General features: G+C 39.1%; 2 protein-coding genes across 4 annotated transcripts in view; one reads left to right on the top strand and one right to left on the bottom strand.

Annotated features, from left to right (window-relative positions):
* Nucleotides 1-13,961, bottom strand: part of LOC135470574 (uncharacterized) — a 24,992-nt gene extending 11,031 nt beyond the window's left edge. The window contains exons 1-2 of one of the 3 annotated variants that reach the window (XM_064749598.1): nucleotides 13,569-13,961; nucleotides 7,312-7,345 (exon numbers count right to left, since the gene is read on the bottom strand). In XM_064749598.1, coding sequence (XP_064605668.1) covers nucleotides 7,312-7,345; nucleotides 13,569-13,673 — 139 coding nt within the window. In that variant the 5' untranslated portion in view covers nucleotides 13,674-13,961. Of the gene's footprint in view, nucleotides 1-3,704; nucleotides 3,810-7,311; nucleotides 7,346-13,568 lie in introns of those variants that run through there. The other 2 variants (XM_064749607.1, XM_064749615.1) reach the window with 2 other exon arrangements.
* On the top strand, nucleotides 10,593-21,972 carry LOC135470591 (endonuclease III-like protein 1). Its single transcript, XM_064749628.1, has 5 exons — nucleotides 10,593-10,615; nucleotides 14,330-14,927; nucleotides 15,842-16,012; nucleotides 19,828-20,093; nucleotides 21,333-21,972. Exons 2-5 carry the CDS (start codon nucleotides 14,478-14,480, stop codon nucleotides 21,481-21,483), a joined length of 1,038 nt encoding a protein of 345 aa, XP_064605698.1. The 5' UTR covers nucleotides 10,593-10,615; nucleotides 14,330-14,477; the 3' UTR covers nucleotides 21,484-21,972.

The following is a 21,972-nucleotide window of genomic DNA, read 5'->3' as shown; positions in this document are numbered from 1 at the left end:
ATGTGGCAAACATCATTTATTTATTTGACTGGTGTTTTACGCTGTACTCAAGAATATTTCACTTATACCACTGCGGCCAGCATTATGGTGGGAGGAAACCGAGCACAGCCCAGGGGAAACCTGGTTGCTGGCAGACCTTCCCACATACAACCAAAGAGGAAGACAGCATGAGCTGGCAAAGATCACCAGCAGATGGCAACCATCATTGGCAGATAGCAAACACCGTCGACAGGTGGCATACATCATTGGCATGTGGCAAATATCATCAGCAGGTGGCATATATTAGCAGCAGGTGGCAAACATCAGCAGATGGTATACATCATCAGCAGATAGCATACATTAACAGCAGATGACAAACATCATCAGCAGGTGGCAAACATCATCAGTAGATACCATACATAAGCAGCAGGCGGCATACATCATCAGCAGATGGCAAACATGACTGGCAGATGGGAACATCATCAGCAGATGGCAAATATCATTGGCAGATGGCAAACATCATCAAAATGTGGCAAACATTATCAGCAGGTGGCAAACATGATCAGCATGTGGCAAACATCATCGTCAGATGGCAAACACCAGCAGATGGCAGACATCACCAGCAGGTGGCAAACATCAGTAGATGGCATACATCCTCAGCATGTGGCAAACATCATCAGCATGTGACAAACATCAGCAGCAGGTTGCATACATCCTCTGCATGTGTCAAACATCCTCAGCATGTGGCAAACATCATCGGCAGGTTTCATACATCAGCAGCAGATGGCACACATTAGCAGAAAATGGCACACATCATTAGCAGATGGCATACATCATCAGCATGTCACAAATATCATCAGCAGGTTGCACACATCAGCAGCAGATGGCATACATTAGCAGCAGATGACAAACATCATCAGTAGATGGGAAACATCATCAGAAGGTGGCATACATTAGCAGAAGACATACACCCATAGCAGATAGCATATGTTATTAGAACATGACAAACATTATTAGCTAATTTAAATGGAATACATCATCAGCAAATATCACTTCGGATAAGCAGATGACACACATCAGCAGGTATGAGTAATACACCTCATCTGAAGATGACATATTCCATATAACAGTATATCAGCACATAGCACACATAACACACCTGAAATGCCTGATAAGCAAATGATGCACATCAGAAGGTGACATACCTCATCTGTAGATGGCATATACCATCAGGAGACAACATACCTAACAAGATGACACAAATCAAAAAGTAACACACCCCATCTGTAGATGACATATCTCACCAGTGCCTGGCATGTACCATCAGCACATAATACACCTGACAAAAAGATGACACAAATCAACAAGTAACGCACCCCATCTGTAGATAACATACCTCATCTGCAGATGGCGTATACCATCAGCACATAACATACCTGACAAGATGACACAAATCAACAAGTAACACACCCCATCTGTGGATGACATACCTCACCAGTATATGGCATATAACATCAGCATGTAACACACCTGAGATGCCTTACAAGCAGATGATGCACATCAGAAGGTGACACACCCTATCTGTGGATGGCATATACCATCAGGAGACAACACACCTGACAAGAAGTAACACACCCCATATGTGGATGACATACCTCACCAGTAGAAGGCATATACCATCACCACATAACACACCTGACAAGAAGATCACACAAATCAACAAGTAACACACCCCATCTGTAGATGACATACCTCACCAGTTTGATGGCATATACCATCACCACATAACACACCTGAAAATATGACACAAATCAACAAGTAGCACACCCCATCTGTGGATAACATACCTACATGTAAACAGTAAATGGCATATACATTCAGTACATAAGACACCTGAAATACCTGATAAGCAGACGATGCACATCAAAAGGTGATTCGCACCTCATCTGTAGATGGCATATACCATCAGGAGACAACACACATGATGACACACATCATCAGAAGATAACATACATCATCACTAGATGACACACACCATTAACATGCACTCTTTTGTTTTCAGTGCACCACAAGTATTTAAGACTTTATTTTTTTCTTACTTATTGTGTGCTGCCACTGCTGCATGTTTTTTCTTCTACTCTGATATGGTTACCGTTATCCAGTTTTGGTATGTTTAATTATATTTTGACATTTCACATCAGAACAGATGTTTTCGACTGAACTGTTGACTTTAGCCTAAATTTCTCTCCGGCAGCCATCCACATTGTAAGTTTTTGTGCTCAAATATCACAATGAACTTATCATCTTTTTCCTAAATTCTAAAGTCTTCAGTGAGTATCTGAGTACATGCACTGAGTATTTGTTCAACTTCCTACTTCTACTTGTTACAGCAGTTCAAATGAAATCTGCCAGTGCCAAAAATAAAGGCATTTCTGATAAGATACAGGAAGTGAACATATTGTACAATGCAAACACAGACAGCTGACAGTCAGGTGAAGTCAACTCTCCTTACAGCGACTGGTAATTTTATGAACTTTAAGGTATACATGTATATCATATACTGTAATTGCAGGCATTGCTGGCAAGATACAGGAAGTGAACATATTGTGCAATGGACACAGTGAAAGCTGACAGTCAGTCACAGGTCTACTGTGTCCTACATAACAAATCTCTAGACCAACATCTCTTATTAAAGTACAATTGTACCTGAACACAAATCTTCGTTGTTCTAGGTAAATCGCATGTCATCTTGCAATGTGACTTTAGATCCATGATGCTCATAGGTTCGCCCCGGGTTCAGCCCAGTTTCCTCCTACTATAATGCTGGCCATAAGGCTTGTATGAGTGAAATATTCTTAAGTACGGCAAAAAACCCCAATCAAATATATAAATCAGAACCAGGGCCATATCACATAGAAATGCACATGAAGTTTTTGAGAGATGAGCTGTTAATGTGTAACAGATTTATTTCTGGACTAATGAGTCAGGTATGTACGATAGACATACATGATCTTTGTTGATTGCTGACATACATGTACAAGTATGTGTTTAAAAGAGCTACATGTACAAGTATGTGTTTACAAGAGCTACATGCAGATTTATGTGTTTAAAAGAGCTAAATGTACAAGTATGTGTTTAAAAGAGCTACATGTACAAGTATGTGTTTACAAGAGCTACATGTAGATTTATGTGTTTAAAAGAGCTACTTGTACATGTATGTTTAAAAGAGCTACACGTACAAGCATGTGTTTAAAAGAGCTACATGTACATATATGTGCATACTCCTGACACCGTATGTGTCGCTCTCTACCTTTCACTTTACATCACTGCCACAATAACAAATTTTGTACAGAAATCTTGAACAACACCGAGGTCAGCAGGGTCATGGTGATGAGGCAGGAAGTGACGTCAGAAAACACAAATAATCTTTATCTTTAATAATAATTCATATGAATGCATTCTCTTTATCTAAAGCGTGAACAACACGATTCTAACCACCACCTTAAACAATTTTATTGATGAATGCTGCTTACATAGTTCCGCGATAGGACACAAGTGATGAAGCTAAGTCTATAGAAGCCTAAGTGCGTCTCACCGGCTCCAAAGGTCAAGCTTATCTATTGTTGGCAGTGATATAAAGTGAAAAGCAGAAAGCAATGCATGCGCAGTAAGGAGTATGATGTATGTGTTCATTAGACATACATGTACATGTCAGTCAATTTTACCCGTAAAATCTCAATATGTGTACAATGTACAATGTACATGCCAGTGCTGGGACAATGTAAGGATGTGTCTAACAAGCTTCAGTCAATCTTCTCACAACAATATCTCTGAAAGCATGTCCATGCACTTCATTGCACAGCTTAAATAACTGAACATAGAACATAGTTTAACGAAATCATGGAGATACATGTACTGGATAAATTCTTCAACTATTTAACATGTTTGCTAGGTGTTTATTCAAGCATATTCTGAAGGCATTGTTCTGTGCTGACTGATACAATTTTATTTTCTGTATAGCCCTGAAATGGCCAAACCAACCCATATATACTACCGGGCAAAAGAAATGTATAACTTTTAAATGCAGTTTTTTCTATGGAAAAATAAGTTGAATAAGTTTGAATGTTGTGCGAATACATTTGCACATAAGCACCCTGTGTACACGTCACTTTTTAACGAGATTCATTGAAATTGGTGTAAGACATCATGAAAAATCGGAAAAACAGAGTTTCGGGCCCTGTTGAAAATTTTCGATAATGACCGCCGTATAAATACCGATATAGCTCATGGTAAGGGTGCAATACCATAAAAAACATCTAAGAGATGCTGAGACTCACACAAGCAGAACGTGATAGAGCCACTGGTATGGCTGACATGGGGGCCAGCCAACACCACATTGCCAGAACATTCAATTGCAGTCAAGCCACTATCAACAGACTGTTGGGTCGTTACCGCCTAACAGGCAGGACACAAGATCGTCCAAGATCGGGCAGGCCAAGTGTTACAACGCCTGGCGAAGACCGGTACATCCGCACAATCCACCTGCGTAACCGGTTTGTGACGGCGACGTCAACGGCGGAAACGGCACTGGGACACCCCATCAGCAGACGCACAGTCTTACGACGACTCCGCGTGAGTGGTATCAGAGCCTATCGCCCCTTTCTTAGAATGGCACTGACTCCTCTACACCATCAAAACAGGCTGCGTGGGGCAAGAGTTGTACGGCGATGGCAGCGACGAGACTGGGAAAGGGTGCTGTTCACTGATGACAGCCGATATAACCTCATCAGAAATGATGGTCGAATTCGTGTGTATCGATGCAGGGGAGAGCGATTGGCACAAAACTGCATTCAGAATGTCCGCCCTTTTGGTGCTGGTGGGGTGCTTGTATGGGGCGGAATTTGTGGACAGGTGAGAACGAGACTGGTCATCATCCAGGGAAATCTGACTGGCCAAAGATACCGAGATGAAATATTGGAACCTGTTGTGGTGCCATTCGTGCATCAACAGCAAATTGGTATCCTTTTGCAGCAGGACAATGTACGACCTCATACCGCCAGAGTTGTACTAAATTATCTGGACACCGTTGATGTCAACGTACTGCCTTGGCCAGCACGATCGCCAGACATGAATCCCTTAGAGCATCTGTGGGATCATCTTGATCGACGTCTGAGACAACGTGTCCCTCCCCCACAAAACAGGCAACGGCTCGAACAGGCTTTATTTGAGGAGTGGGACAGAATTCCTGATGACGTCATCCGGCGGCTGACGACTTCCATGAGGAGACGTATTTTGGCTTTAATTGATGCAATGGGTGCTCACACACGCTACTAACGATCTGCCTTATGACATGATAGGACATTAGGTACACCTTTTTTAAGGGAATCCCTTTACTTGCATTTGTGTAATTTTTTAGATTTACCCCATGCCTTCTTTACTCGGCCTGACAGCAAGTGTAATATCCATACGGCTTTGAATTTTTCAACAGAGCTTGGAAAATGGTTTATTGCAATATAATGCTTATCATGTTGATACTGTCTGTCTTTATTTCTCTTTCTTGTGGTGCTGAACAAGGTTATACGTTTCTTTTGCCCGGTAGTTTAGTTTGGTCCCCAAAATCAAATTATAAATATGTATAAATTGTACTGAAAGTTACTCTTTCATATGGAAAAAAAGTTGAGTAATTAGGGTATATGTACGTATAAGCACTAATTAGTACTTGCTGTACATTTCATCAAACATACTGACATGACTAATTACAATTATGGTATTTATTAAATATATTATTTCTTATTCATCATAAACTGTACATGTATGACATTGTCAGTCTTACATACAGTACACAGAACAAAAGACTACAGCAGGGTGGGCAAAAACAGAACGTCAACTAAAGTACACTGCAATGATAGTTAGTAAATGGGATCTCGCAAACTGGAGAAATCTGGTCTCAGTTGGGATTTAATATTCTAGCCTGTTCTTTTACACTGTTTTACAGACAAGCACACGACTCTGGGGAAAGTCTGGCACATGTACATTATTATATTCAAGGTAACTTTAAAGATAAATACATGGTTAATGAAATTTGAGGACATTAGACATACCATACAGATGCTGAATTTTAATGGCTCTAACTGTCATTGCTGTGGTTAGACAGGCTGAGGTGAAATGTACTTCAGGCCTTCGTGTGTGAATGGGGACTTCTTAAACACAAGAATGTAACAAAAAGATAGGAAGTTCACTGATCCCACAAGCATCACTGTCATGAAGGGGAAGGTCTTTCAAAAAATGTTCAAAAAAAATATGTCAAAAAATGTGTGGATGGAATAGAAAAGTGTAGGTGGCAGAGCAAAACTAATGAGAAAATTACGGTAGCAAATAATTCTGGGAACTTCCTGCAGTACTTCCATAGTGAATACATCAACAGGGGCAATTGGGACTTGCACAATACCACTTCTGAATGAATGGCGAAAGACAACTATATACACGTACCTGTAAGTATTACTAGTATTGTACTTTCACAAAGAGAGGTGCCTCTGCTAGGAAGTACACGTGACTGAGGTAAGAGCATTTACTTCAGCTACTGGAGAGTGGGAGGACAAGCCTATGTGAAGTACACATCAGGGTCAAATACATGTTTAGCTTGTTAACATGTTTCATTTGGCCATGTTTAAAATTTAAAACTGTGGAACTATATCTAGTACTAGGCTATATATGGAATCAGTACTCTATTAGCACTTCCGTTTCTCGAGGGAGACAAAGGTTATTCTGTGTATTCAGGGTGTAAAGTCTTTTTTCGCTGCCAGCCTGCCATTTTTGGTCAACAGGAAACTAAGTGAAACACTTGAACCTGGAGAGATGGTTGGTAGAAATTAGCTGAAACACTTGAACCTGGAGAGTGGGTTGGCAGAAATTGGCTAGAGAGACTGTTGGGCAGGAAACGAGTGAAGAACATAAAACTTGAAAGAAAAAAAACAAAAAATATACCCAAAGTTATTTCAGAAGAGGGGTTCATACAGACCTAAAGGACATACATGTTTTTTTATTTCTTTGATTGGTATTTTACGCCGTACTCAAGAATACTTCACTTATACGGCGGCAGCCATCATTATGGTGGGAGGAAAGGGGCCAGGGCCCGGGGGAAACCACCACGATCCACAGGTTTCTGCCAGATCGTACTACATATGGCTGAAGAGGAAGCCAGCCAACATACATGTAGGCATTCTTTTTATTATGTGCTTGGTAGCTCTATAAATCACATTTTAATCTGAAATTTTTACGAGGCCATGAGTATGAGTAATTATGCAGTTAGTGAATGGAGGAAAAAGTACTTACCATCTGTCAAGTTTTTCTCAAAGGACACTCTGACCTGAAAATGGCACACATATTCACTGAATATGACAGGGACTGATATATGAACATTGAGTTTATAGAATTCATCAGATGAATTTATTTATTTATTTATTTGATTCGTGTCTTACGCCATACTCAAGAATATTTCACTTATGACCACGGCCAGGGTCATGGTTGGAGGAAACCAGGCAGAGCCCAGAGGAACTCACGACCATCCGCACTGGCCGTAAGTGGGAAGGTCTGCCAGCAATCTGCGAATGATCGTGGGTTTCACCTGGACTCGGTTTCCTCCTATCATAATGCTGGACATGGTCTTATAGGTGAAATATTCTTGAGTATGAAATAAAACACCAATCAAAATAAATCAAAATCATCCCATATTTATACATGTATATAAAATACCCTAGGTCCAAAATATCTACAATGTCAGACAATGCTGTCAGATATGAACTACTTGCACAGAATACACTAGTATGTATGTAGGGCCATTTTTAAAAACTTCTTTGTTTGGTGTAACCTAACCTAACCTAAAAAATAGGGTTGCTAGGGAATTTATTTTTTTTTTTTTTTTGCTGGCTAAAGCAAGAATGTACATTGTAGGGATTTTAAAGAAAATAACATGGTGAAAAAAACTGGAAACAATTGGGAAATCTATTCTTCAACACTTCACAGTTCCATACTGGTTAATATAATTTGATAATGATATAATACATGTATCATAAATTTCTCCATTTACTATACTATTAAGATACTATTAAGCGATATTTAAATAAGGATAGTGAGGGATGTCTACAACATCCAAGGTCCTTGAAGTTGATGAATAATACTGCTTGCAATACATGAGTGAATGGTTTAACGTCTTACTTAACAATTTTTCAGTCATACGATGACGTGGAGTCCTCAGTTGTATATACATGTACTATGTCTTCTTGTGGCAGGGCCAGTCAATGCCACCAAACTGCTGCCGCCACTGAACTATCATGACCAGACAAGACACCCCACCCAGTCACATTATACAGGTTTCACACAGGTGATAAGAAAATAAACACCATGGCTTTTCCAGGATTTAAAAGACTAAATTCAAGCCCCAACAGAATTCCAAATCAAAGCAATATATGTTGTATGTCACACTCACACTCAGCCCCCCAGTCTCACATAAACATTCTGTATGACAGATCGGAAGCTAGAGACTAAAACGGTCCTCCCAACGTTATTGCATAGGAAAATGCTTGTTTTTGAATCGCTGTCGGCAATCTTGTATCTGTTGGTTTTGAATAATTTTCAGCTTTCAGATAGTCTGAGTATTTCTGCAGAGCTTTCAAGACATTATTTTGTACAACTAGGTGCTTCTTATCGCTAGCGGCCTTTTCCTCATTGGTTTAACATGGGCAACCATTTTGTTTTAGACACAAAAGGGTGGTCACGTGACCTCCAATTTCCGACCTGTCTTACGCAGCCAAATTGCCAGAAGTATCAGTCACAATGGCAACACGTGTGGCTATCCAATAAAGTTTCTATGATACAGGGCCCCATGCATAACTCAAGTGTGCGACCCCCGAAACAGTAACAATAAGATGCTGCAAGATATAAGTCGTCGTCTGCAGTGGACAATGCAGATGTCTTGGAAAGTTAACAAGACACAAATACGATAAAACGGTTTTATACTGTTCAACTCTTTCACATCTATAACATTTACTTCACTGAGCCTCCTGAAATTCAAGCACTTTCAAAAATGTTTACTGAAAAACAGTCAATTTCAAGTACTTTCAAGGTCTGGAATTTCTAAAAAGTACTTTCCAGGTTTTCAAGGACATGTGCAAACCCTGATTATACTGACAAAGGGCCAACCAGTCCTGCTTCCTTGCTCTAACCTCTCAGTGCTGAGTGCCACATGAGGCAACAACAAGTACCATTTTAATGTCTTTGATAGGGCTCAACCTGGGTTTGGTCCTGTGTCTCCTGACTTCAAGGCGGAGGCGCTAACCATTAGGCCACTGAAGCCGTCTGTAACACATGTACAGTATAGGTATGTTGTGTATACTAGTGGATGCAAACAGCATTTCTCGTAGAACATGCGTAGGTATATAATAACTTTACCCCACTTATGTCTTCTTCATTCACAGACTATGGCATTAAAGGCTATATCATGCATTATTTAAAACAAATATTGAATTAACCAATTAAGAAACAGTGTGTCGACATAAATAAATTTAAAAGTTTTTAATAAGTAAGCAAACATTCAGTAGAAGTTAACCTTTCTCACACAGCTGTTACTCCTGCAGGTCGGTTTCATTCTTAATGCATGATTTTTGGTTTTATACAATGTATTCAATGTTTATAGTATACATGTGACCTGATCATTACTAATTACAGTCTTCAAGGTGGCGGACGCTCCAGAAGGTTAGAATCTGTAATGATGATTTATCACTTGACATGCATTTGCCTCGTTTCTAGAATACATGTACATATCTTTCCTGCAGAGCAAGCAAATGCCCCTGACCTTTCCAAACTGCCAGTCTGTCTGTGATGTCTCAGCATCATAACTCCTTTTACTAAGGACAGGATGAAAAGTGATGCTGTCACAAGAAGCCTTGGTGGGATTTGTGATGAGTGGACTTAACCCAATAAAGACTGACAGCATATATTTCAGGGTGCTAGCCCTTGAATCGTGTATGTTGCCATCCATTATAATAACTGATGGAATACACTGCAGTTATATAGACAATATTCACACTTTTTTCTTATCAATTTCACTGATAAAAGTGCATGTATTTTATATATTGAATGAATGAATGAACTCTTGGGGTTTGATGTTGTACTTCAAAAATTTTCAGTCACATGACAACAAAGAGTCATTAGGTGTGTGTACATATATTGTGTCTTAATTCTTGTGGCAGTGTGAACCGCCAAAGTGCTGCCGCCAAAGTCATTCCAAAGACACCAAACATGACACCTCACAGTCACATTATACTGACAACGGGCCAATCTGTCATGTTTCTGTGCTCTAACCTCTCAGTGCTAAGCTTTGGTCTGACCTGACCTAGGTTTGATGTTGGGGTCTACCAACTTCAAGGCGGACGTTCTCGAGCAGGCTCACCAGTTACGTCTACTATCAAATCCCATTTAAAATAAATGTAGGTTAACAACAAAACACTGCTATGGGGTTTTAGTACACAAGCAAAATTGAAATCTTTCAACAGAGACATCTACAGTTTGTAATATTGTACTATAAAGGGAAGTACACATATTCGTGACCTGCTAGAAGGAATAGCACAACATGACTATTGTAAGTATATGTAAGAGAATTTTCTAAGCCCCATAGCAATGAAAAAAGGAGCACATCCTATTCACACTGCCCTAGATCTTGACATGGAAATACCAGTGTTAACATCTATACTAACATCGACATGTTACTAAAATGCATATGTTTATTTATTTATTTATTTCTGTGCAAAAACCTTTGTCTATAACACTATACAAATCAACCACAGATCTGCCAACTTGTACAAAATTCAAATTTTCAAAATACTTTCATTTTGGCATCCAGAAGACCTTTGTAGCAGATAAATTTGCTGATAATTAATGTAATCAGCAGAAAACTGTTAAGTTTGTGATTTCAAAGCTTGATTATTCAAGGCCATGGACACCTGGCAGTTGCTGTTTTACCAATGTGTCGATCTGCAGGCTTTACTCCTGCAAACACATGTTGAAAGTATTTATCTGAATATCATATCATAAAGTTAATACAAAACTTCACTTCATGGAAGCATAAGAGCAAAGCAATGCTTTGCTGAGGGGATAAACTATCATAATTTAATACGGATAATATCAATGCCATGCTCCAGCTTGTGATCGATGTCGCAGGGTAAAGATGGGGGGAGGAGGCGTACAGTAATGTATGTAGCAAGGCCTCTGGGTGGTGACTAATGTGATAAACATAGGGGGAATAAATGAATGCTTGGGGTTTAACATCGTACTGAACAATTTTTCAGTCATATGATGACAAGTCATTAGGTGTGTGTATATTGTGTCTTCTTGTGGCAGTGCGGGTCCATGCCGCCAAAGTGCTGCCGAAACTGAAGTATCATGCTGAAGAAACCAGACATGATCCCATACCCCATTACACTCACACCGGGCCAACCAGTTCTGTTTACTTACTCTAACCTCTCAGTGCCGAGTGCCAAACAAGACCGCAACAAGCACCATTTTTAAAGTCTCTGGTATGACCCGATCCTGGTTTGATTCTGGGTCTCCCGACTTCGAGGCGGATGGTTTAACCATTAGGCCACTGAAGCAGTCTAGGGGAGGGTGAGGGGGATAATGCCACAGATCCGTACATGTGTTTGTCTTGGATAGGAAGGAATCGGAGGGGAGGGGTGGGAAGCGATTGGAGAGATGTGACAACTACATGTGATGTAAGTCATGTTTGTATTTGATGGTAATTGTTACTTACAAATATGCCATTAACTTGGACAGATTCATGAATAAAGGCCTCTTGGGGAGGTGGTTAGATGAGTTTGATGAGAAAAGAGGGGTGTCATGTAAATTTACATGTACATGAAGGAAGCTGACAGGGTCAGCCATGTTAAGTGTTCTCTGGCTAACTAAAAGGCAACTGAAACTGAATAGTGTTTGGAGGGTCAATGGGTGATGTCTGCCTGTCACTGGAGTTTGGAGGGGTAAGCTGTGGATGGGGAGGGGTGAGGAATTTCTTTACTTATTTGATTGGTGCCTATCTATTTATTTATTTGATTGGTGCTTATTTATTTATTTATTTGATTGGGGTTTTGCAGTGTACTCAAGAATATTTCACTTATATATCAGCATCATGGTGGGAGGAGACCCGGGAAAATCCACTACCACCCACAGGTTGCTGACAGAGGTGAGGAACTGAACTGGAATGACACTGTTTGGTCAAAAAGCACCAATGTGGGGATTACCCTCTTCACCATAGAGGTCATATTTTAAGAGGTAATGAGGATACAGATTTGGATTAGTATTGGACTGAATTCAGAATATTATATTCTTTGGAGAAGTAAAGTTATGAGTACTTATGAAGTAAAATAAACCTTAATTCAAAGGTAAATGTTCTGCTGCAAATGTGAACAAAGGCAAGGCCATGTGTCTCTCTAAACACACCTAATGCAAATTTACAGATGATAAGCTTGTCACTCAAATCTAACATACAACTTGATGCATGTATGGCAAGTTGCAAATGATGAGCTCAGTAGGATACAAATTTCAAAAGGTGAAGTACTTAATTAACCTTAACATACACAAGCTATTCTTTAAATATATTACGCTAATTAATGTTTTTCAACTGATAAGCACGCTTACATAAATGTCTTCCCTCTATTTCACAGAAACAGTTTACATCTACATGTACAGTAATTCTCTGCCACAGGATTCATAGATAAGTACGCAGGTTATAACAGAATGTGCTCCTATTCCTTGTGTCCCTGAGAATTTGTAATTACATACACTGCATTATTATTATTATTCTACTTAATTTACCATAAATCTCATTCTGCCTATATCATCCCACCTCAAATTATGTCATGTCATGCTATCATGAACACCACTACTTAATAGATCTACATACACAGTCCAGAGGCTAAAGTAAACTGAAAGCTACATGTATACATGTATATGAATATTTGTGACTGGTACCAAATATGGGTAGTTAGTGCCACTCCCAAGAATATGTTCAGTATTTCACTTAATGTGCTTCTGGAATGTTTATAAACGTTGTTACAATTGAGGCATAAACCACAGCACTTCACCTCGGTGTGTCAGATATACAGACATCTTGAGGTTAACCCACAGGGTCAACATACATGTACATCTCTGGGATCGGTAGATTATTAACCGCTCCGGCCTGTCCAGTTACTCATTTATAATGCTTATTGCCAAAGACCGCAAGACTGAGTTGCCTTGAGTTGTCAGTCATCCCAATGGTAAATATCCATCCATATTTCAGCAACAGAAAGATGCCAAATATTTATGAATATGTCTTCAAAATGTACATGTATGCCTACATGAGAGCATTAATTGTGAATGTCACTGACATGATCAGCAACCTGCGGATGGTCGTGATTTCCCCCAGGTTTCCTCTCACTATGATGCTGAAATATATTCCTGAGCACAGCACAAAACACTAATCAAATAAATAAATAAATAAAAGTTTGGTGTACATGTAGTGTGTGACAATTCAAACAAACCAAATATTTATTACATACCGCTCTGGGACTTTTTTCACGGCAGCACTCTTCAACATTTCCACAGGACACTTTTGTATCAAAGATCATAAAATCCCCCTGTAAGATAACGTTTTCGGTCCCCATGGTAAATCCATGTCAGAGAGATGTATCCACAGCACGACGAGAGATCATTTCCAATTACTACTACCGACTTTGCCAGCGTCACCTAACTGATCTGTCACTTGTGTTCATCCAACCTGCTTAAACCAACATATGCATGCAAATAGACCAGTTGGAGAACACGTAAATAGACCGGTTGGAGAACACGTAAACTTCCCAACTACACCAACTTTGTCAGGTGTCACAGTTGCCAATGTGTGTCTAATAATCCCTTAATAAGTACAGGATTGGCCACCAGCAGGTATACACTGACATCCGGTCTCAAGTCAGAAGGTGAAAAGCAACATCGTGTCCTGGCTAAGCGGACAGACAAGGAAGTGTCTGCTCTAGTTTATGATGATCGTCTTTAAACATTTCAAAATAGGTCATTTGGGACAGTCTTCTGCTCTACAAACTCACCCTCCGATTGGGTACCAGTGGTGCACAAAAATAAAAAATCAGCATTACTATCGGAAAATGCATATATTTATTTCATGATTTCATCCAACGTGAAGATGTTTACCACTCTAGAGTGGATTTATTTATATAAAGTGAGGCATTCTATGAATGATGCCGTTAATTTTGTCGACTGTAAATTATGTTGTTCAAAGTACACACGTTGATATTATTTCTGCTTTTAGATACACCCAGTCGATCTTGACTCGTTCCATGTGGAGGAAGAAATGTAAAGCAAACCGCGGGAAAGGTTTCGTAACAGTACAGGGGGACGGCGAAATGACCGGAGTTAAAACCCGGAATAGTGTACAGACAAAGTGATGGCCGTGTTTCATGTTGTATAGTTATCCAAAATTATTTGCAGGATCTAATTTCCTCACAACAATGTCAGAATCACCGTATTTCCTTGCAAAAGGCTTAAAAAGTATGCCTACAAAACGAAGTGCCCAGAAGTTATGTTCGACGGCAATCCGTGCGAAGTCAGGCCGTGCGTCAGTGTCAGCTGTGAGCGTGAAGTCGACGAAACCGAAGACGAAAAGTAATCCTGACACGAATGTAAAGGCCAACGCTTCTGAAAGCAAAAAACGTCATGTGGAGATAAAATGTGAAGTAGAAACAGAAGAAAAGGAAGGCGTTGCTTGCACGAATATAAAAAATGAGAGATGGGAACCACCGTACTGGAAAGAGCAGTATGATAACATATTGGAAATGCGTAAACACCACGATGCGCCAGTGGATTCCATGGGATGTGACAGAATCAGCGATGAGAAGGCAGAGCCAAAAGTAATATAAATAATATAATAACGTTTCTGGTGTGAAAATCTGCAAACCAGCTAACTCATTAACGACCAAATTTATACTTTCTAAGGCAAAAACAGAAGATTTACAGTTTCAGGTCATTGTCATAGATGTTAAACTGCTGCAGATAAAGATTTCATATGTGATATGCAGCTTTATGTTAAGGTGAACTAGGTTGCTATTTGAACTGGGGCTGTTTTGATCAAATTTCTGAATTCCATATGGCAAGACACCGAAAATAGCAACAGTGTGATTACAGTTGAAGTAAAACAGCCTTGTATAAGGATTTCATTTTTGGTATATGCATCAAGTGTAACTTAGTTCCTATTTAAACTCTGGCCGATTTGGATCAAATGTCTGGTGTCCATGGCAACTGACTGGAAATAGCAAGTCCCAAGAGGGTGATAGTGATAAAGTTGAATGTTTGAAGATAAAGATTTCAAATTTTGTATGTAGGTTGACATTGAAGTGAACTACATGTAGGTTCCTATTTTTTCAGTCAAACTTCTGCTTTCCATGGCAGTTGACTGAAAATAGCCAAATGACCTGTCTGTCTGTCAGTCTCACCTCTGTGGTCCCAATGTGATCAAAGGACTTTGGATAATGATTTCATTTTTAGTATGTACTGTAGGTACATAACTGATGTGAGCTAGGTTCATGTTTAATCTTGGTCAGTTATGATCAAATTTATGGTTTTCATAACAATAGACTTGAAAGGGAAAGTTGATTTTTTGAAACTGAATTGGAGTGATTTTGGTTCATTCATGAACTAAAACTGTTTTTCTCAGATTTCTAATCACAGAATCACAAAAATGAAATCTCAAAACAAGTCTGCCTAATATTTGATGCACATTTGGACGTGTCAGATTTCTGTACATCTACAGTACATGTTTTTTCAGGTATATAGGTACCAGGTGCTTCTCTCTCTCATGCTGTCTAGTCAAACACGAGATCAGGTGACATCTGCAGCCATGCTAAAGCTCAGGGCACATGGTTGTAATGTGGACAATATACTGCAGACGTCAGATAAGACACTTGGGGAGCTGATCTATCCTGTAGGATTCTGGAAGGTAATCACTGCAGCCATGTGCTAGTCTGTCTATTTTCTCACATTTATTTCTCTTATATTATTCATTTACTCTATATCACCTTAAGTTTAGCATTTTTTAGGCAACACATTTTCTTCGATTCTTTTTGATTCATCCACTTTATAGGTCAACATAAAGTTTCTTTTCATGAAGTTTGAATAGTTTCTTAATAGCAAAAAATAAGTATTGTCATTAAATATATCCTTGTAAGGGCTGTAGGTTCTTCCAAAAGTGCATTTCTTACATACCAAACTATTGGTGAAAGACAGAATTTTGTCTTGTCGGAATAAATTCATTTAGCCCATATTTTTTTGGTTCATTTATGAAAGAACTTGAAATTGACTTTCATTTTGGAATTTTGCATTATGGTATTACATGTAGATGTATTCCACACTTGAATTATGTATTTCAAGATTTTTTATGTATTTTTTCATACGCATAATTATTTGTGTGAAACTTGTCATTAGTCATTCTGGAGCCTGGGGGAAACCCATGGCCATGGGCAGGCTCCTGGCAGACAACGTACAGAAGGAGAGGAAGCCAGCATGAACTGGACTTGAACTCACAGCGACCACGCGTCGGTGAAACTGATAATCAGCACAAATTGCAGTTATTGTTCAACATATTTCAAGCTGCGACTCCAGTGTAGTGTGAAGACCAGCCTAAAAAGCATACAACTTAGAGCATCAGTCTAGATTGATTGATGGGGGCTTCCGTGGCCTAGGGTGTTAGCACGCCAGCACAGGGCAATGACCTAGGAGCCTTTCACCCAGGCGATAGCTGTGAGTTACAGTGCCCCTCATGCTGGCTTCCTCTCCCGCCGTCCGCAAGCAACCCTTCCTCCCACTATAATGCTGACCCTTGTCGTATAAGAGAAATACTCTTGTATACAGCATAAAGCATGAAACTAATAAATGAATAAATAGACTGACTGACTGACACTCAAAACATGTGCAATTTATCTTCATATCACAGCTGTGAATGAAGATACAATGGTCATGTGTTTATGGCTTCGGAAATATGTGGCAGTCACTCTCAGTCTCTCAAAGGACATATCAAAAATGTAGTGGCAATGTAAAGAAAAAAAATGACAATTAAAAATTATGAAACACCTCACAAGTATACTGGAAACTATTGGTGCATCTAAGATGAATGTTCTGTGCATTACTTAAATTCTCTTGAAATATTATCCTTACTTGTTGAAAACCAATATTTCAGTGCAGAAAAGCAGTTCAAGACGATGACAAGCCTGATTTGACTTATATACAACATACTAGTCAAATAAAATTTACTGTTAAAATACTCTCATGAGAAAATGAAGACCCACAGATAGTGAATTACCCAATGAAATATTAAGTACAATGATGTTTAAATAGAAAGGCTACATATTTAGAGAGATAAAATAAACTGCTACATTGTATATAAATGAAAATGGCTTGTCACTGTTCACAAAATGATTCAGGCTAGATCGCAGTGGCGTGAAGTGCTGCGTGGCAGACTGTCACCCATCTCCATATTCTGTCTTTAAACATAAAACATGCTTTTATAACGAACCAATCTCACTGTTAATTGTTCATATCTGGCATAGAAGATGTTAATTTTACTGCTGTAAGCCATTTATCCCACTTCAGACTCCTAAAAACGAACCTCGTGCTACACTATTGTCAAAATGAGCAGACGACACAGAAGTAGGTGAGATTATTTCTGAGGACTGGTTTGGAGGAGAGCAAAGAACTGTGTGTCATGTTTGATTTTATATTCCACTCCACTTCCAAACATTGCCTTCTAAAATGTGGTCAACACATGGGGTGGTGAACATTTTCGTACAAGGGAGATAACTTGATTTGTGGAACTGAGTATGTGTTCAAACTGAGTTTATGCATAATTTAGCCTATTTCTTTCCAAAAAAAAAAAACAAAAAAACCCCTCAAACTTGATAAATATGACCAGATATTGAGTTCTTTATTCAATTGATGAACCAAATGCTGGGTGCCCAGACAACTTCTATGTACCCCTGAAACAATGATACACATGTTTGGGTGCTTTGTATTCATTACATCATTGATACTGTGTGGTAAGGGTTAGTGTTCTAAGCTGGAGTTCATTTCTCACTTTTCCATTTGCTGCTGTATGTGACAAGTGAAAATGAACCCTTCTGTCTGTGTTTGTACCAAAATAACTAGTCAGATCCTTAGTTCCATGTACCACTCCACAAAAGGGTAGAGCTACATGTGTAGGTAAAGTTTGATTTGATTTTCTTGGAGTAGTGCCGGAGTTCTGCCAGTCGCACCCTAGGCACTTTTCTCATGTCTCCTGCAAAAGTACAGACCAACACAAATATGCACGCTACAATTTGGGAGGCCTCACCTTTATTCCTTAGGAGATTGCAGGCCTCCAAGATCATCGTTCCATGTTGCTCCATGAAACAGCTGTGGAAGTAAATTGTGCTTCCACAGCTATTCATTTCACAAAAAAAGGAGCAGGTGTATGGTGTATAAAATATATATCTAAGGTTTACCAAAGGACAAATACCAGAGAGGGTCTGTGGAGATGTGTATGCATTCTGTTTCTTTCTATAGGGGAAGGTAGTGTGCACAAAAAATAATAGTCTGTCAGATTCTTGAGGATCAGTATGAGTGTATTTGAAACACCTTGTCCTCTCTGGGGATTGGTGGGTGTGTTGGGGGGGAGGGGATCGGGGCAGGAAGTGGCTCAGTCATTGAAGTGAAGTCTGTGTCCTCAGAGGAAGATTGAGTGCATCCATAAGATCAGTCAGATGATGAGAGAGAACAGTATATGTAAAAACACCTATTCTTTTTGTCAGCAGAGTAAGATTGATTGCATTGATAAGATCAGTCAGATAACGAAAGAGAGCAGTATAAGTATATGTGAAAACACCTATTCTTTTTGTCAGCAGAGTAAGATTGAGCACATTGATAAGATCAGTCAGATAACGAAAGAGAGCAGTATAAGTATATGTAAAAACACCTATTCTTTTTGTCAGCAGAGTAAGATTGAGTGCATTGATAAGATCAGTCAGATAACGAAAGAGAGCTGTATAAGTATATGTAAAAACACCTATTCTTTTTGTCAGCAGAGTAAGATTGAGTGCATTGATAAGATCAGTCAGATAACGAAAGAGAGCAGTATAAATATATGTAAAAACACCTATTCTTTTTGTCAGCAGAGTAAGATTGAGTGCATTGATAAGATCAGTCAGATAACGAAAGAGAGCAGTATAAGTATATGTAAAAGCACCTATTCTTTTTGTCAGCAGAGTAAGATTGAGTGCATTGATAAGATCAGTCAGATAACGAAAGAGAGCAGTATAAGTATATGTAAAAACACCTATTCTTTGTGTCAGCAGAGTAAGATTGAGTGCATTGATAAGATCAGTCAGATAACGAAAGAGAGCAGTATAAGTATATGTAAAAACACCTATTCTTTTTGTCAGCAGAGTAAGATTGAGTGCATTGATAAGATCAGTCAGATAACGAAAGAGAGCAGTATATGTAAAAACACCTATTCTTTTTGTCAGCAGAGTAAGATTGAGTGCATTGATAAGATCAGTCAGATAACGAAAGAGAGCAGTATAAGTATATGTAAAAACACCTATTCTTTTTGTCAGCAGAGGAAGATTGAGTACATCAAGAAGAAGTCAGATCCTGAAATATATAAAAACATCTTTTCTTCTTGTCTATGGAGGAAGGTTGGGTACTAGAAAAAGATCAGTCAGATCACAATAGATTGATATGGGTGTACTCGTATATAAAAACAGCTGTTCTTCCTGTCTACAGAGGAAGGTTGAGTACATCAAAAAGACCAGTCAAATCCTGAGAGATCAGTTTGACAGCGACATTCCTTCCACTGCAGAAGACTTGTGTAAATTACCTGGGGTTGGTCCAAAGATGGCGCACATCATAACAAGGTGTGCCTGGGGAAAGTTGACTGGCATTGGAGTAGATACTCATGTTCACAGGATCTCCAACAGGCTGGGCTGGGTGAGAAAACCCACCAAAGACCCCGAACAGACCAGGAAGGCTCTAGAAGACTGGTTGCCAAGGTAAATGGCGATAGCACGGTATCAGGTTAACTCATACCAATACAAACTCATACCGTGACCAAATAATACCCGACTTCAGTCAGTTTACTACCCAGTGATAATTTACTACACTCCTCTGTATGTTATTTGATTGTTGCTTACATTATGCTCAAGACTATTTTGTTATATTTCACCTGCACTTCAATGGTAAATGTTGTTGTTTTCAGTTTCTTATTTTTGCATCTGAATATCAAGAGAACTGGTATTCATTTAAGGATTACCAGACAGAATGAAAAGAAACACCAAATAGGTGCGTCAGTTCATTGAGAAGTGGAACATTTTTTATTTGTGAAAACTAGAGTTCCTTTAAGTGTGCACCAGATTTCCACCAAAAACAAAAGCAGTTAGGCCCTCTAGGCAAAAGTGTATCATTGTGAAAATGGATCTATCACCTCATTTAATAAGCGGGCCCCTTATGTGGTAAGTTTTTCAGCGACGTGTGGATGGTCGTGGGTTACCCCTGGGCTATGCCTTGTTTCCTCCCACTATAATACTGCCCGCTGTCATGTAATATTAAGTGAAATATTCCTGAGGTAGGCATAAAACACCAATCAAATAAATAAATAAACAATTACTAATGCACCAATTAAACAAAGGAGGAATTACACTTCAAACTGAGCAAAGAAGTACCATGGTCATGAAATGTTACAAAATTTAAGACGAAATGGAGAGAAAATTGGAAATGGTTGTCAGCTTATGATGTCAGGTGACATTTGGATCAATTAAAAAGTTGGGTACAAGTAGACCAAATTTATGGGTTAGAGTTTGTTTGATTATGAGCTGCCCTGCACTTGAAAGCACTGTAGTTATTGTATTTATAAATTACCTTCTCCAGCAGAAAACTTCTGTTTGTTGTCACTCTTGCTGTTTAACACTGAACTGAATGGCAAATCTCTGACAGCTCGTAAAGACGTGACATAATTCAGCTCAGAGTATCAAGTGTTGGCGGAAAAAATGCATAAAACTAACCTCATTATCTGGTGATTTTAAGTGCCATATTACTCAGCTTATTGTACCCTTTTTCAATATTTTTTGGCACTCAGTTTAACGCTACATACAGGTGTAGCTAATTGTGCATAAATGATGAACCTGGACACTAAGTTTGTGATTCATTTATACTAGTCAGAAGATACTTATTTCAGTTTCTGTTTCATTGTCATCAGCTGTTACTTACATGTACGGTTAATTTTGTGTTTTCAGAGAAAAGTGGGCTGAAGTCAACTGGCTCTTGGTTGGATTTGGGCAACAGATTTGTCTGCCAGTGAAACCAAACTGTAGTGAGTGCATCAACAACAACATATGTCCAGTTGGGAGATCAGCAGCCAAAACCAAAGTGAAAACAGAACTGTAGCTGTGAAAGACTGTTAGTCAGTGTAGGCTGCAGTGTATTGCAAAACTTAAACAGTGTCCAGAGGTAAATACGTCTAAAATACTGCTGATGCTGCATAAAGTGGGTTCAGAAATCTAAAGGCTGGTCTCAACTGTGTCATCTCCACAATATGGGTGCATTAGGCCTTCTGCTAAATTGGCATTAAGCCATAGTAAATTAATTGATTCAGTTACATTGCAGCATTGACATGTATTTTAAAAAAGAATCTGTTGTTTAGTCCCATATTTGACATCCCACCTGTTAACATGGACAAGTCAGTTAAGTTATAGACATCTGATTTTATAACATGTACCATTCAGTGAAATTTTATACGTCCTAACTTTTAACAAGAACCATTCGGTGAAATTTTAATTGTCACAACCTGAAACTTGGACCATTCGGTGAAATTTTACACGTCCTAACTTTTAACAAGGACCATTCACATAACCAGGAGATTGAGAGAAAGACAAG

Source organism: Liolophura sinensis, chromosome 1 (assembly GCF_032854445.1).
Source record: "Liolophura sinensis isolate JHLJ2023 chromosome 1, CUHK_Ljap_v2, whole genome shotgun sequence".
In the NCBI taxonomy this organism is placed as follows: domain Eukaryota; kingdom Metazoa; phylum Mollusca; class Polyplacophora; order Chitonida; family Chitonidae; genus Liolophura; species Liolophura sinensis.
Note: the sequence above shows the minus strand (reverse complement) of the source record. Positions and strands in the feature narration are given on the sequence as shown.

Excerpts from the sequence above, each read along its gene's own strand:
- LOC135470591 (XM_064749628.1), top strand. The coding sequence starts at position 14,478 with ATGTTGTATAGTTATCCAAAATTATTTGCAGGATCTAATTTCCTCACA. Across the intron at positions 16,013-19,827 it reads ATCCTGTAGGATTCTGGAAG|AGGAAGGTTGAGTACATCAA; the intron begins GTAATCACTGCA and ends TCCTGTCTACAG. Across the intron at positions 20,094-21,332 it reads CTAGAAGACTGGTTGCCAAG|AGAAAAGTGGGCTGAAGTCA; the intron begins GTAAATGGCGAT and ends TTGTGTTTTCAG.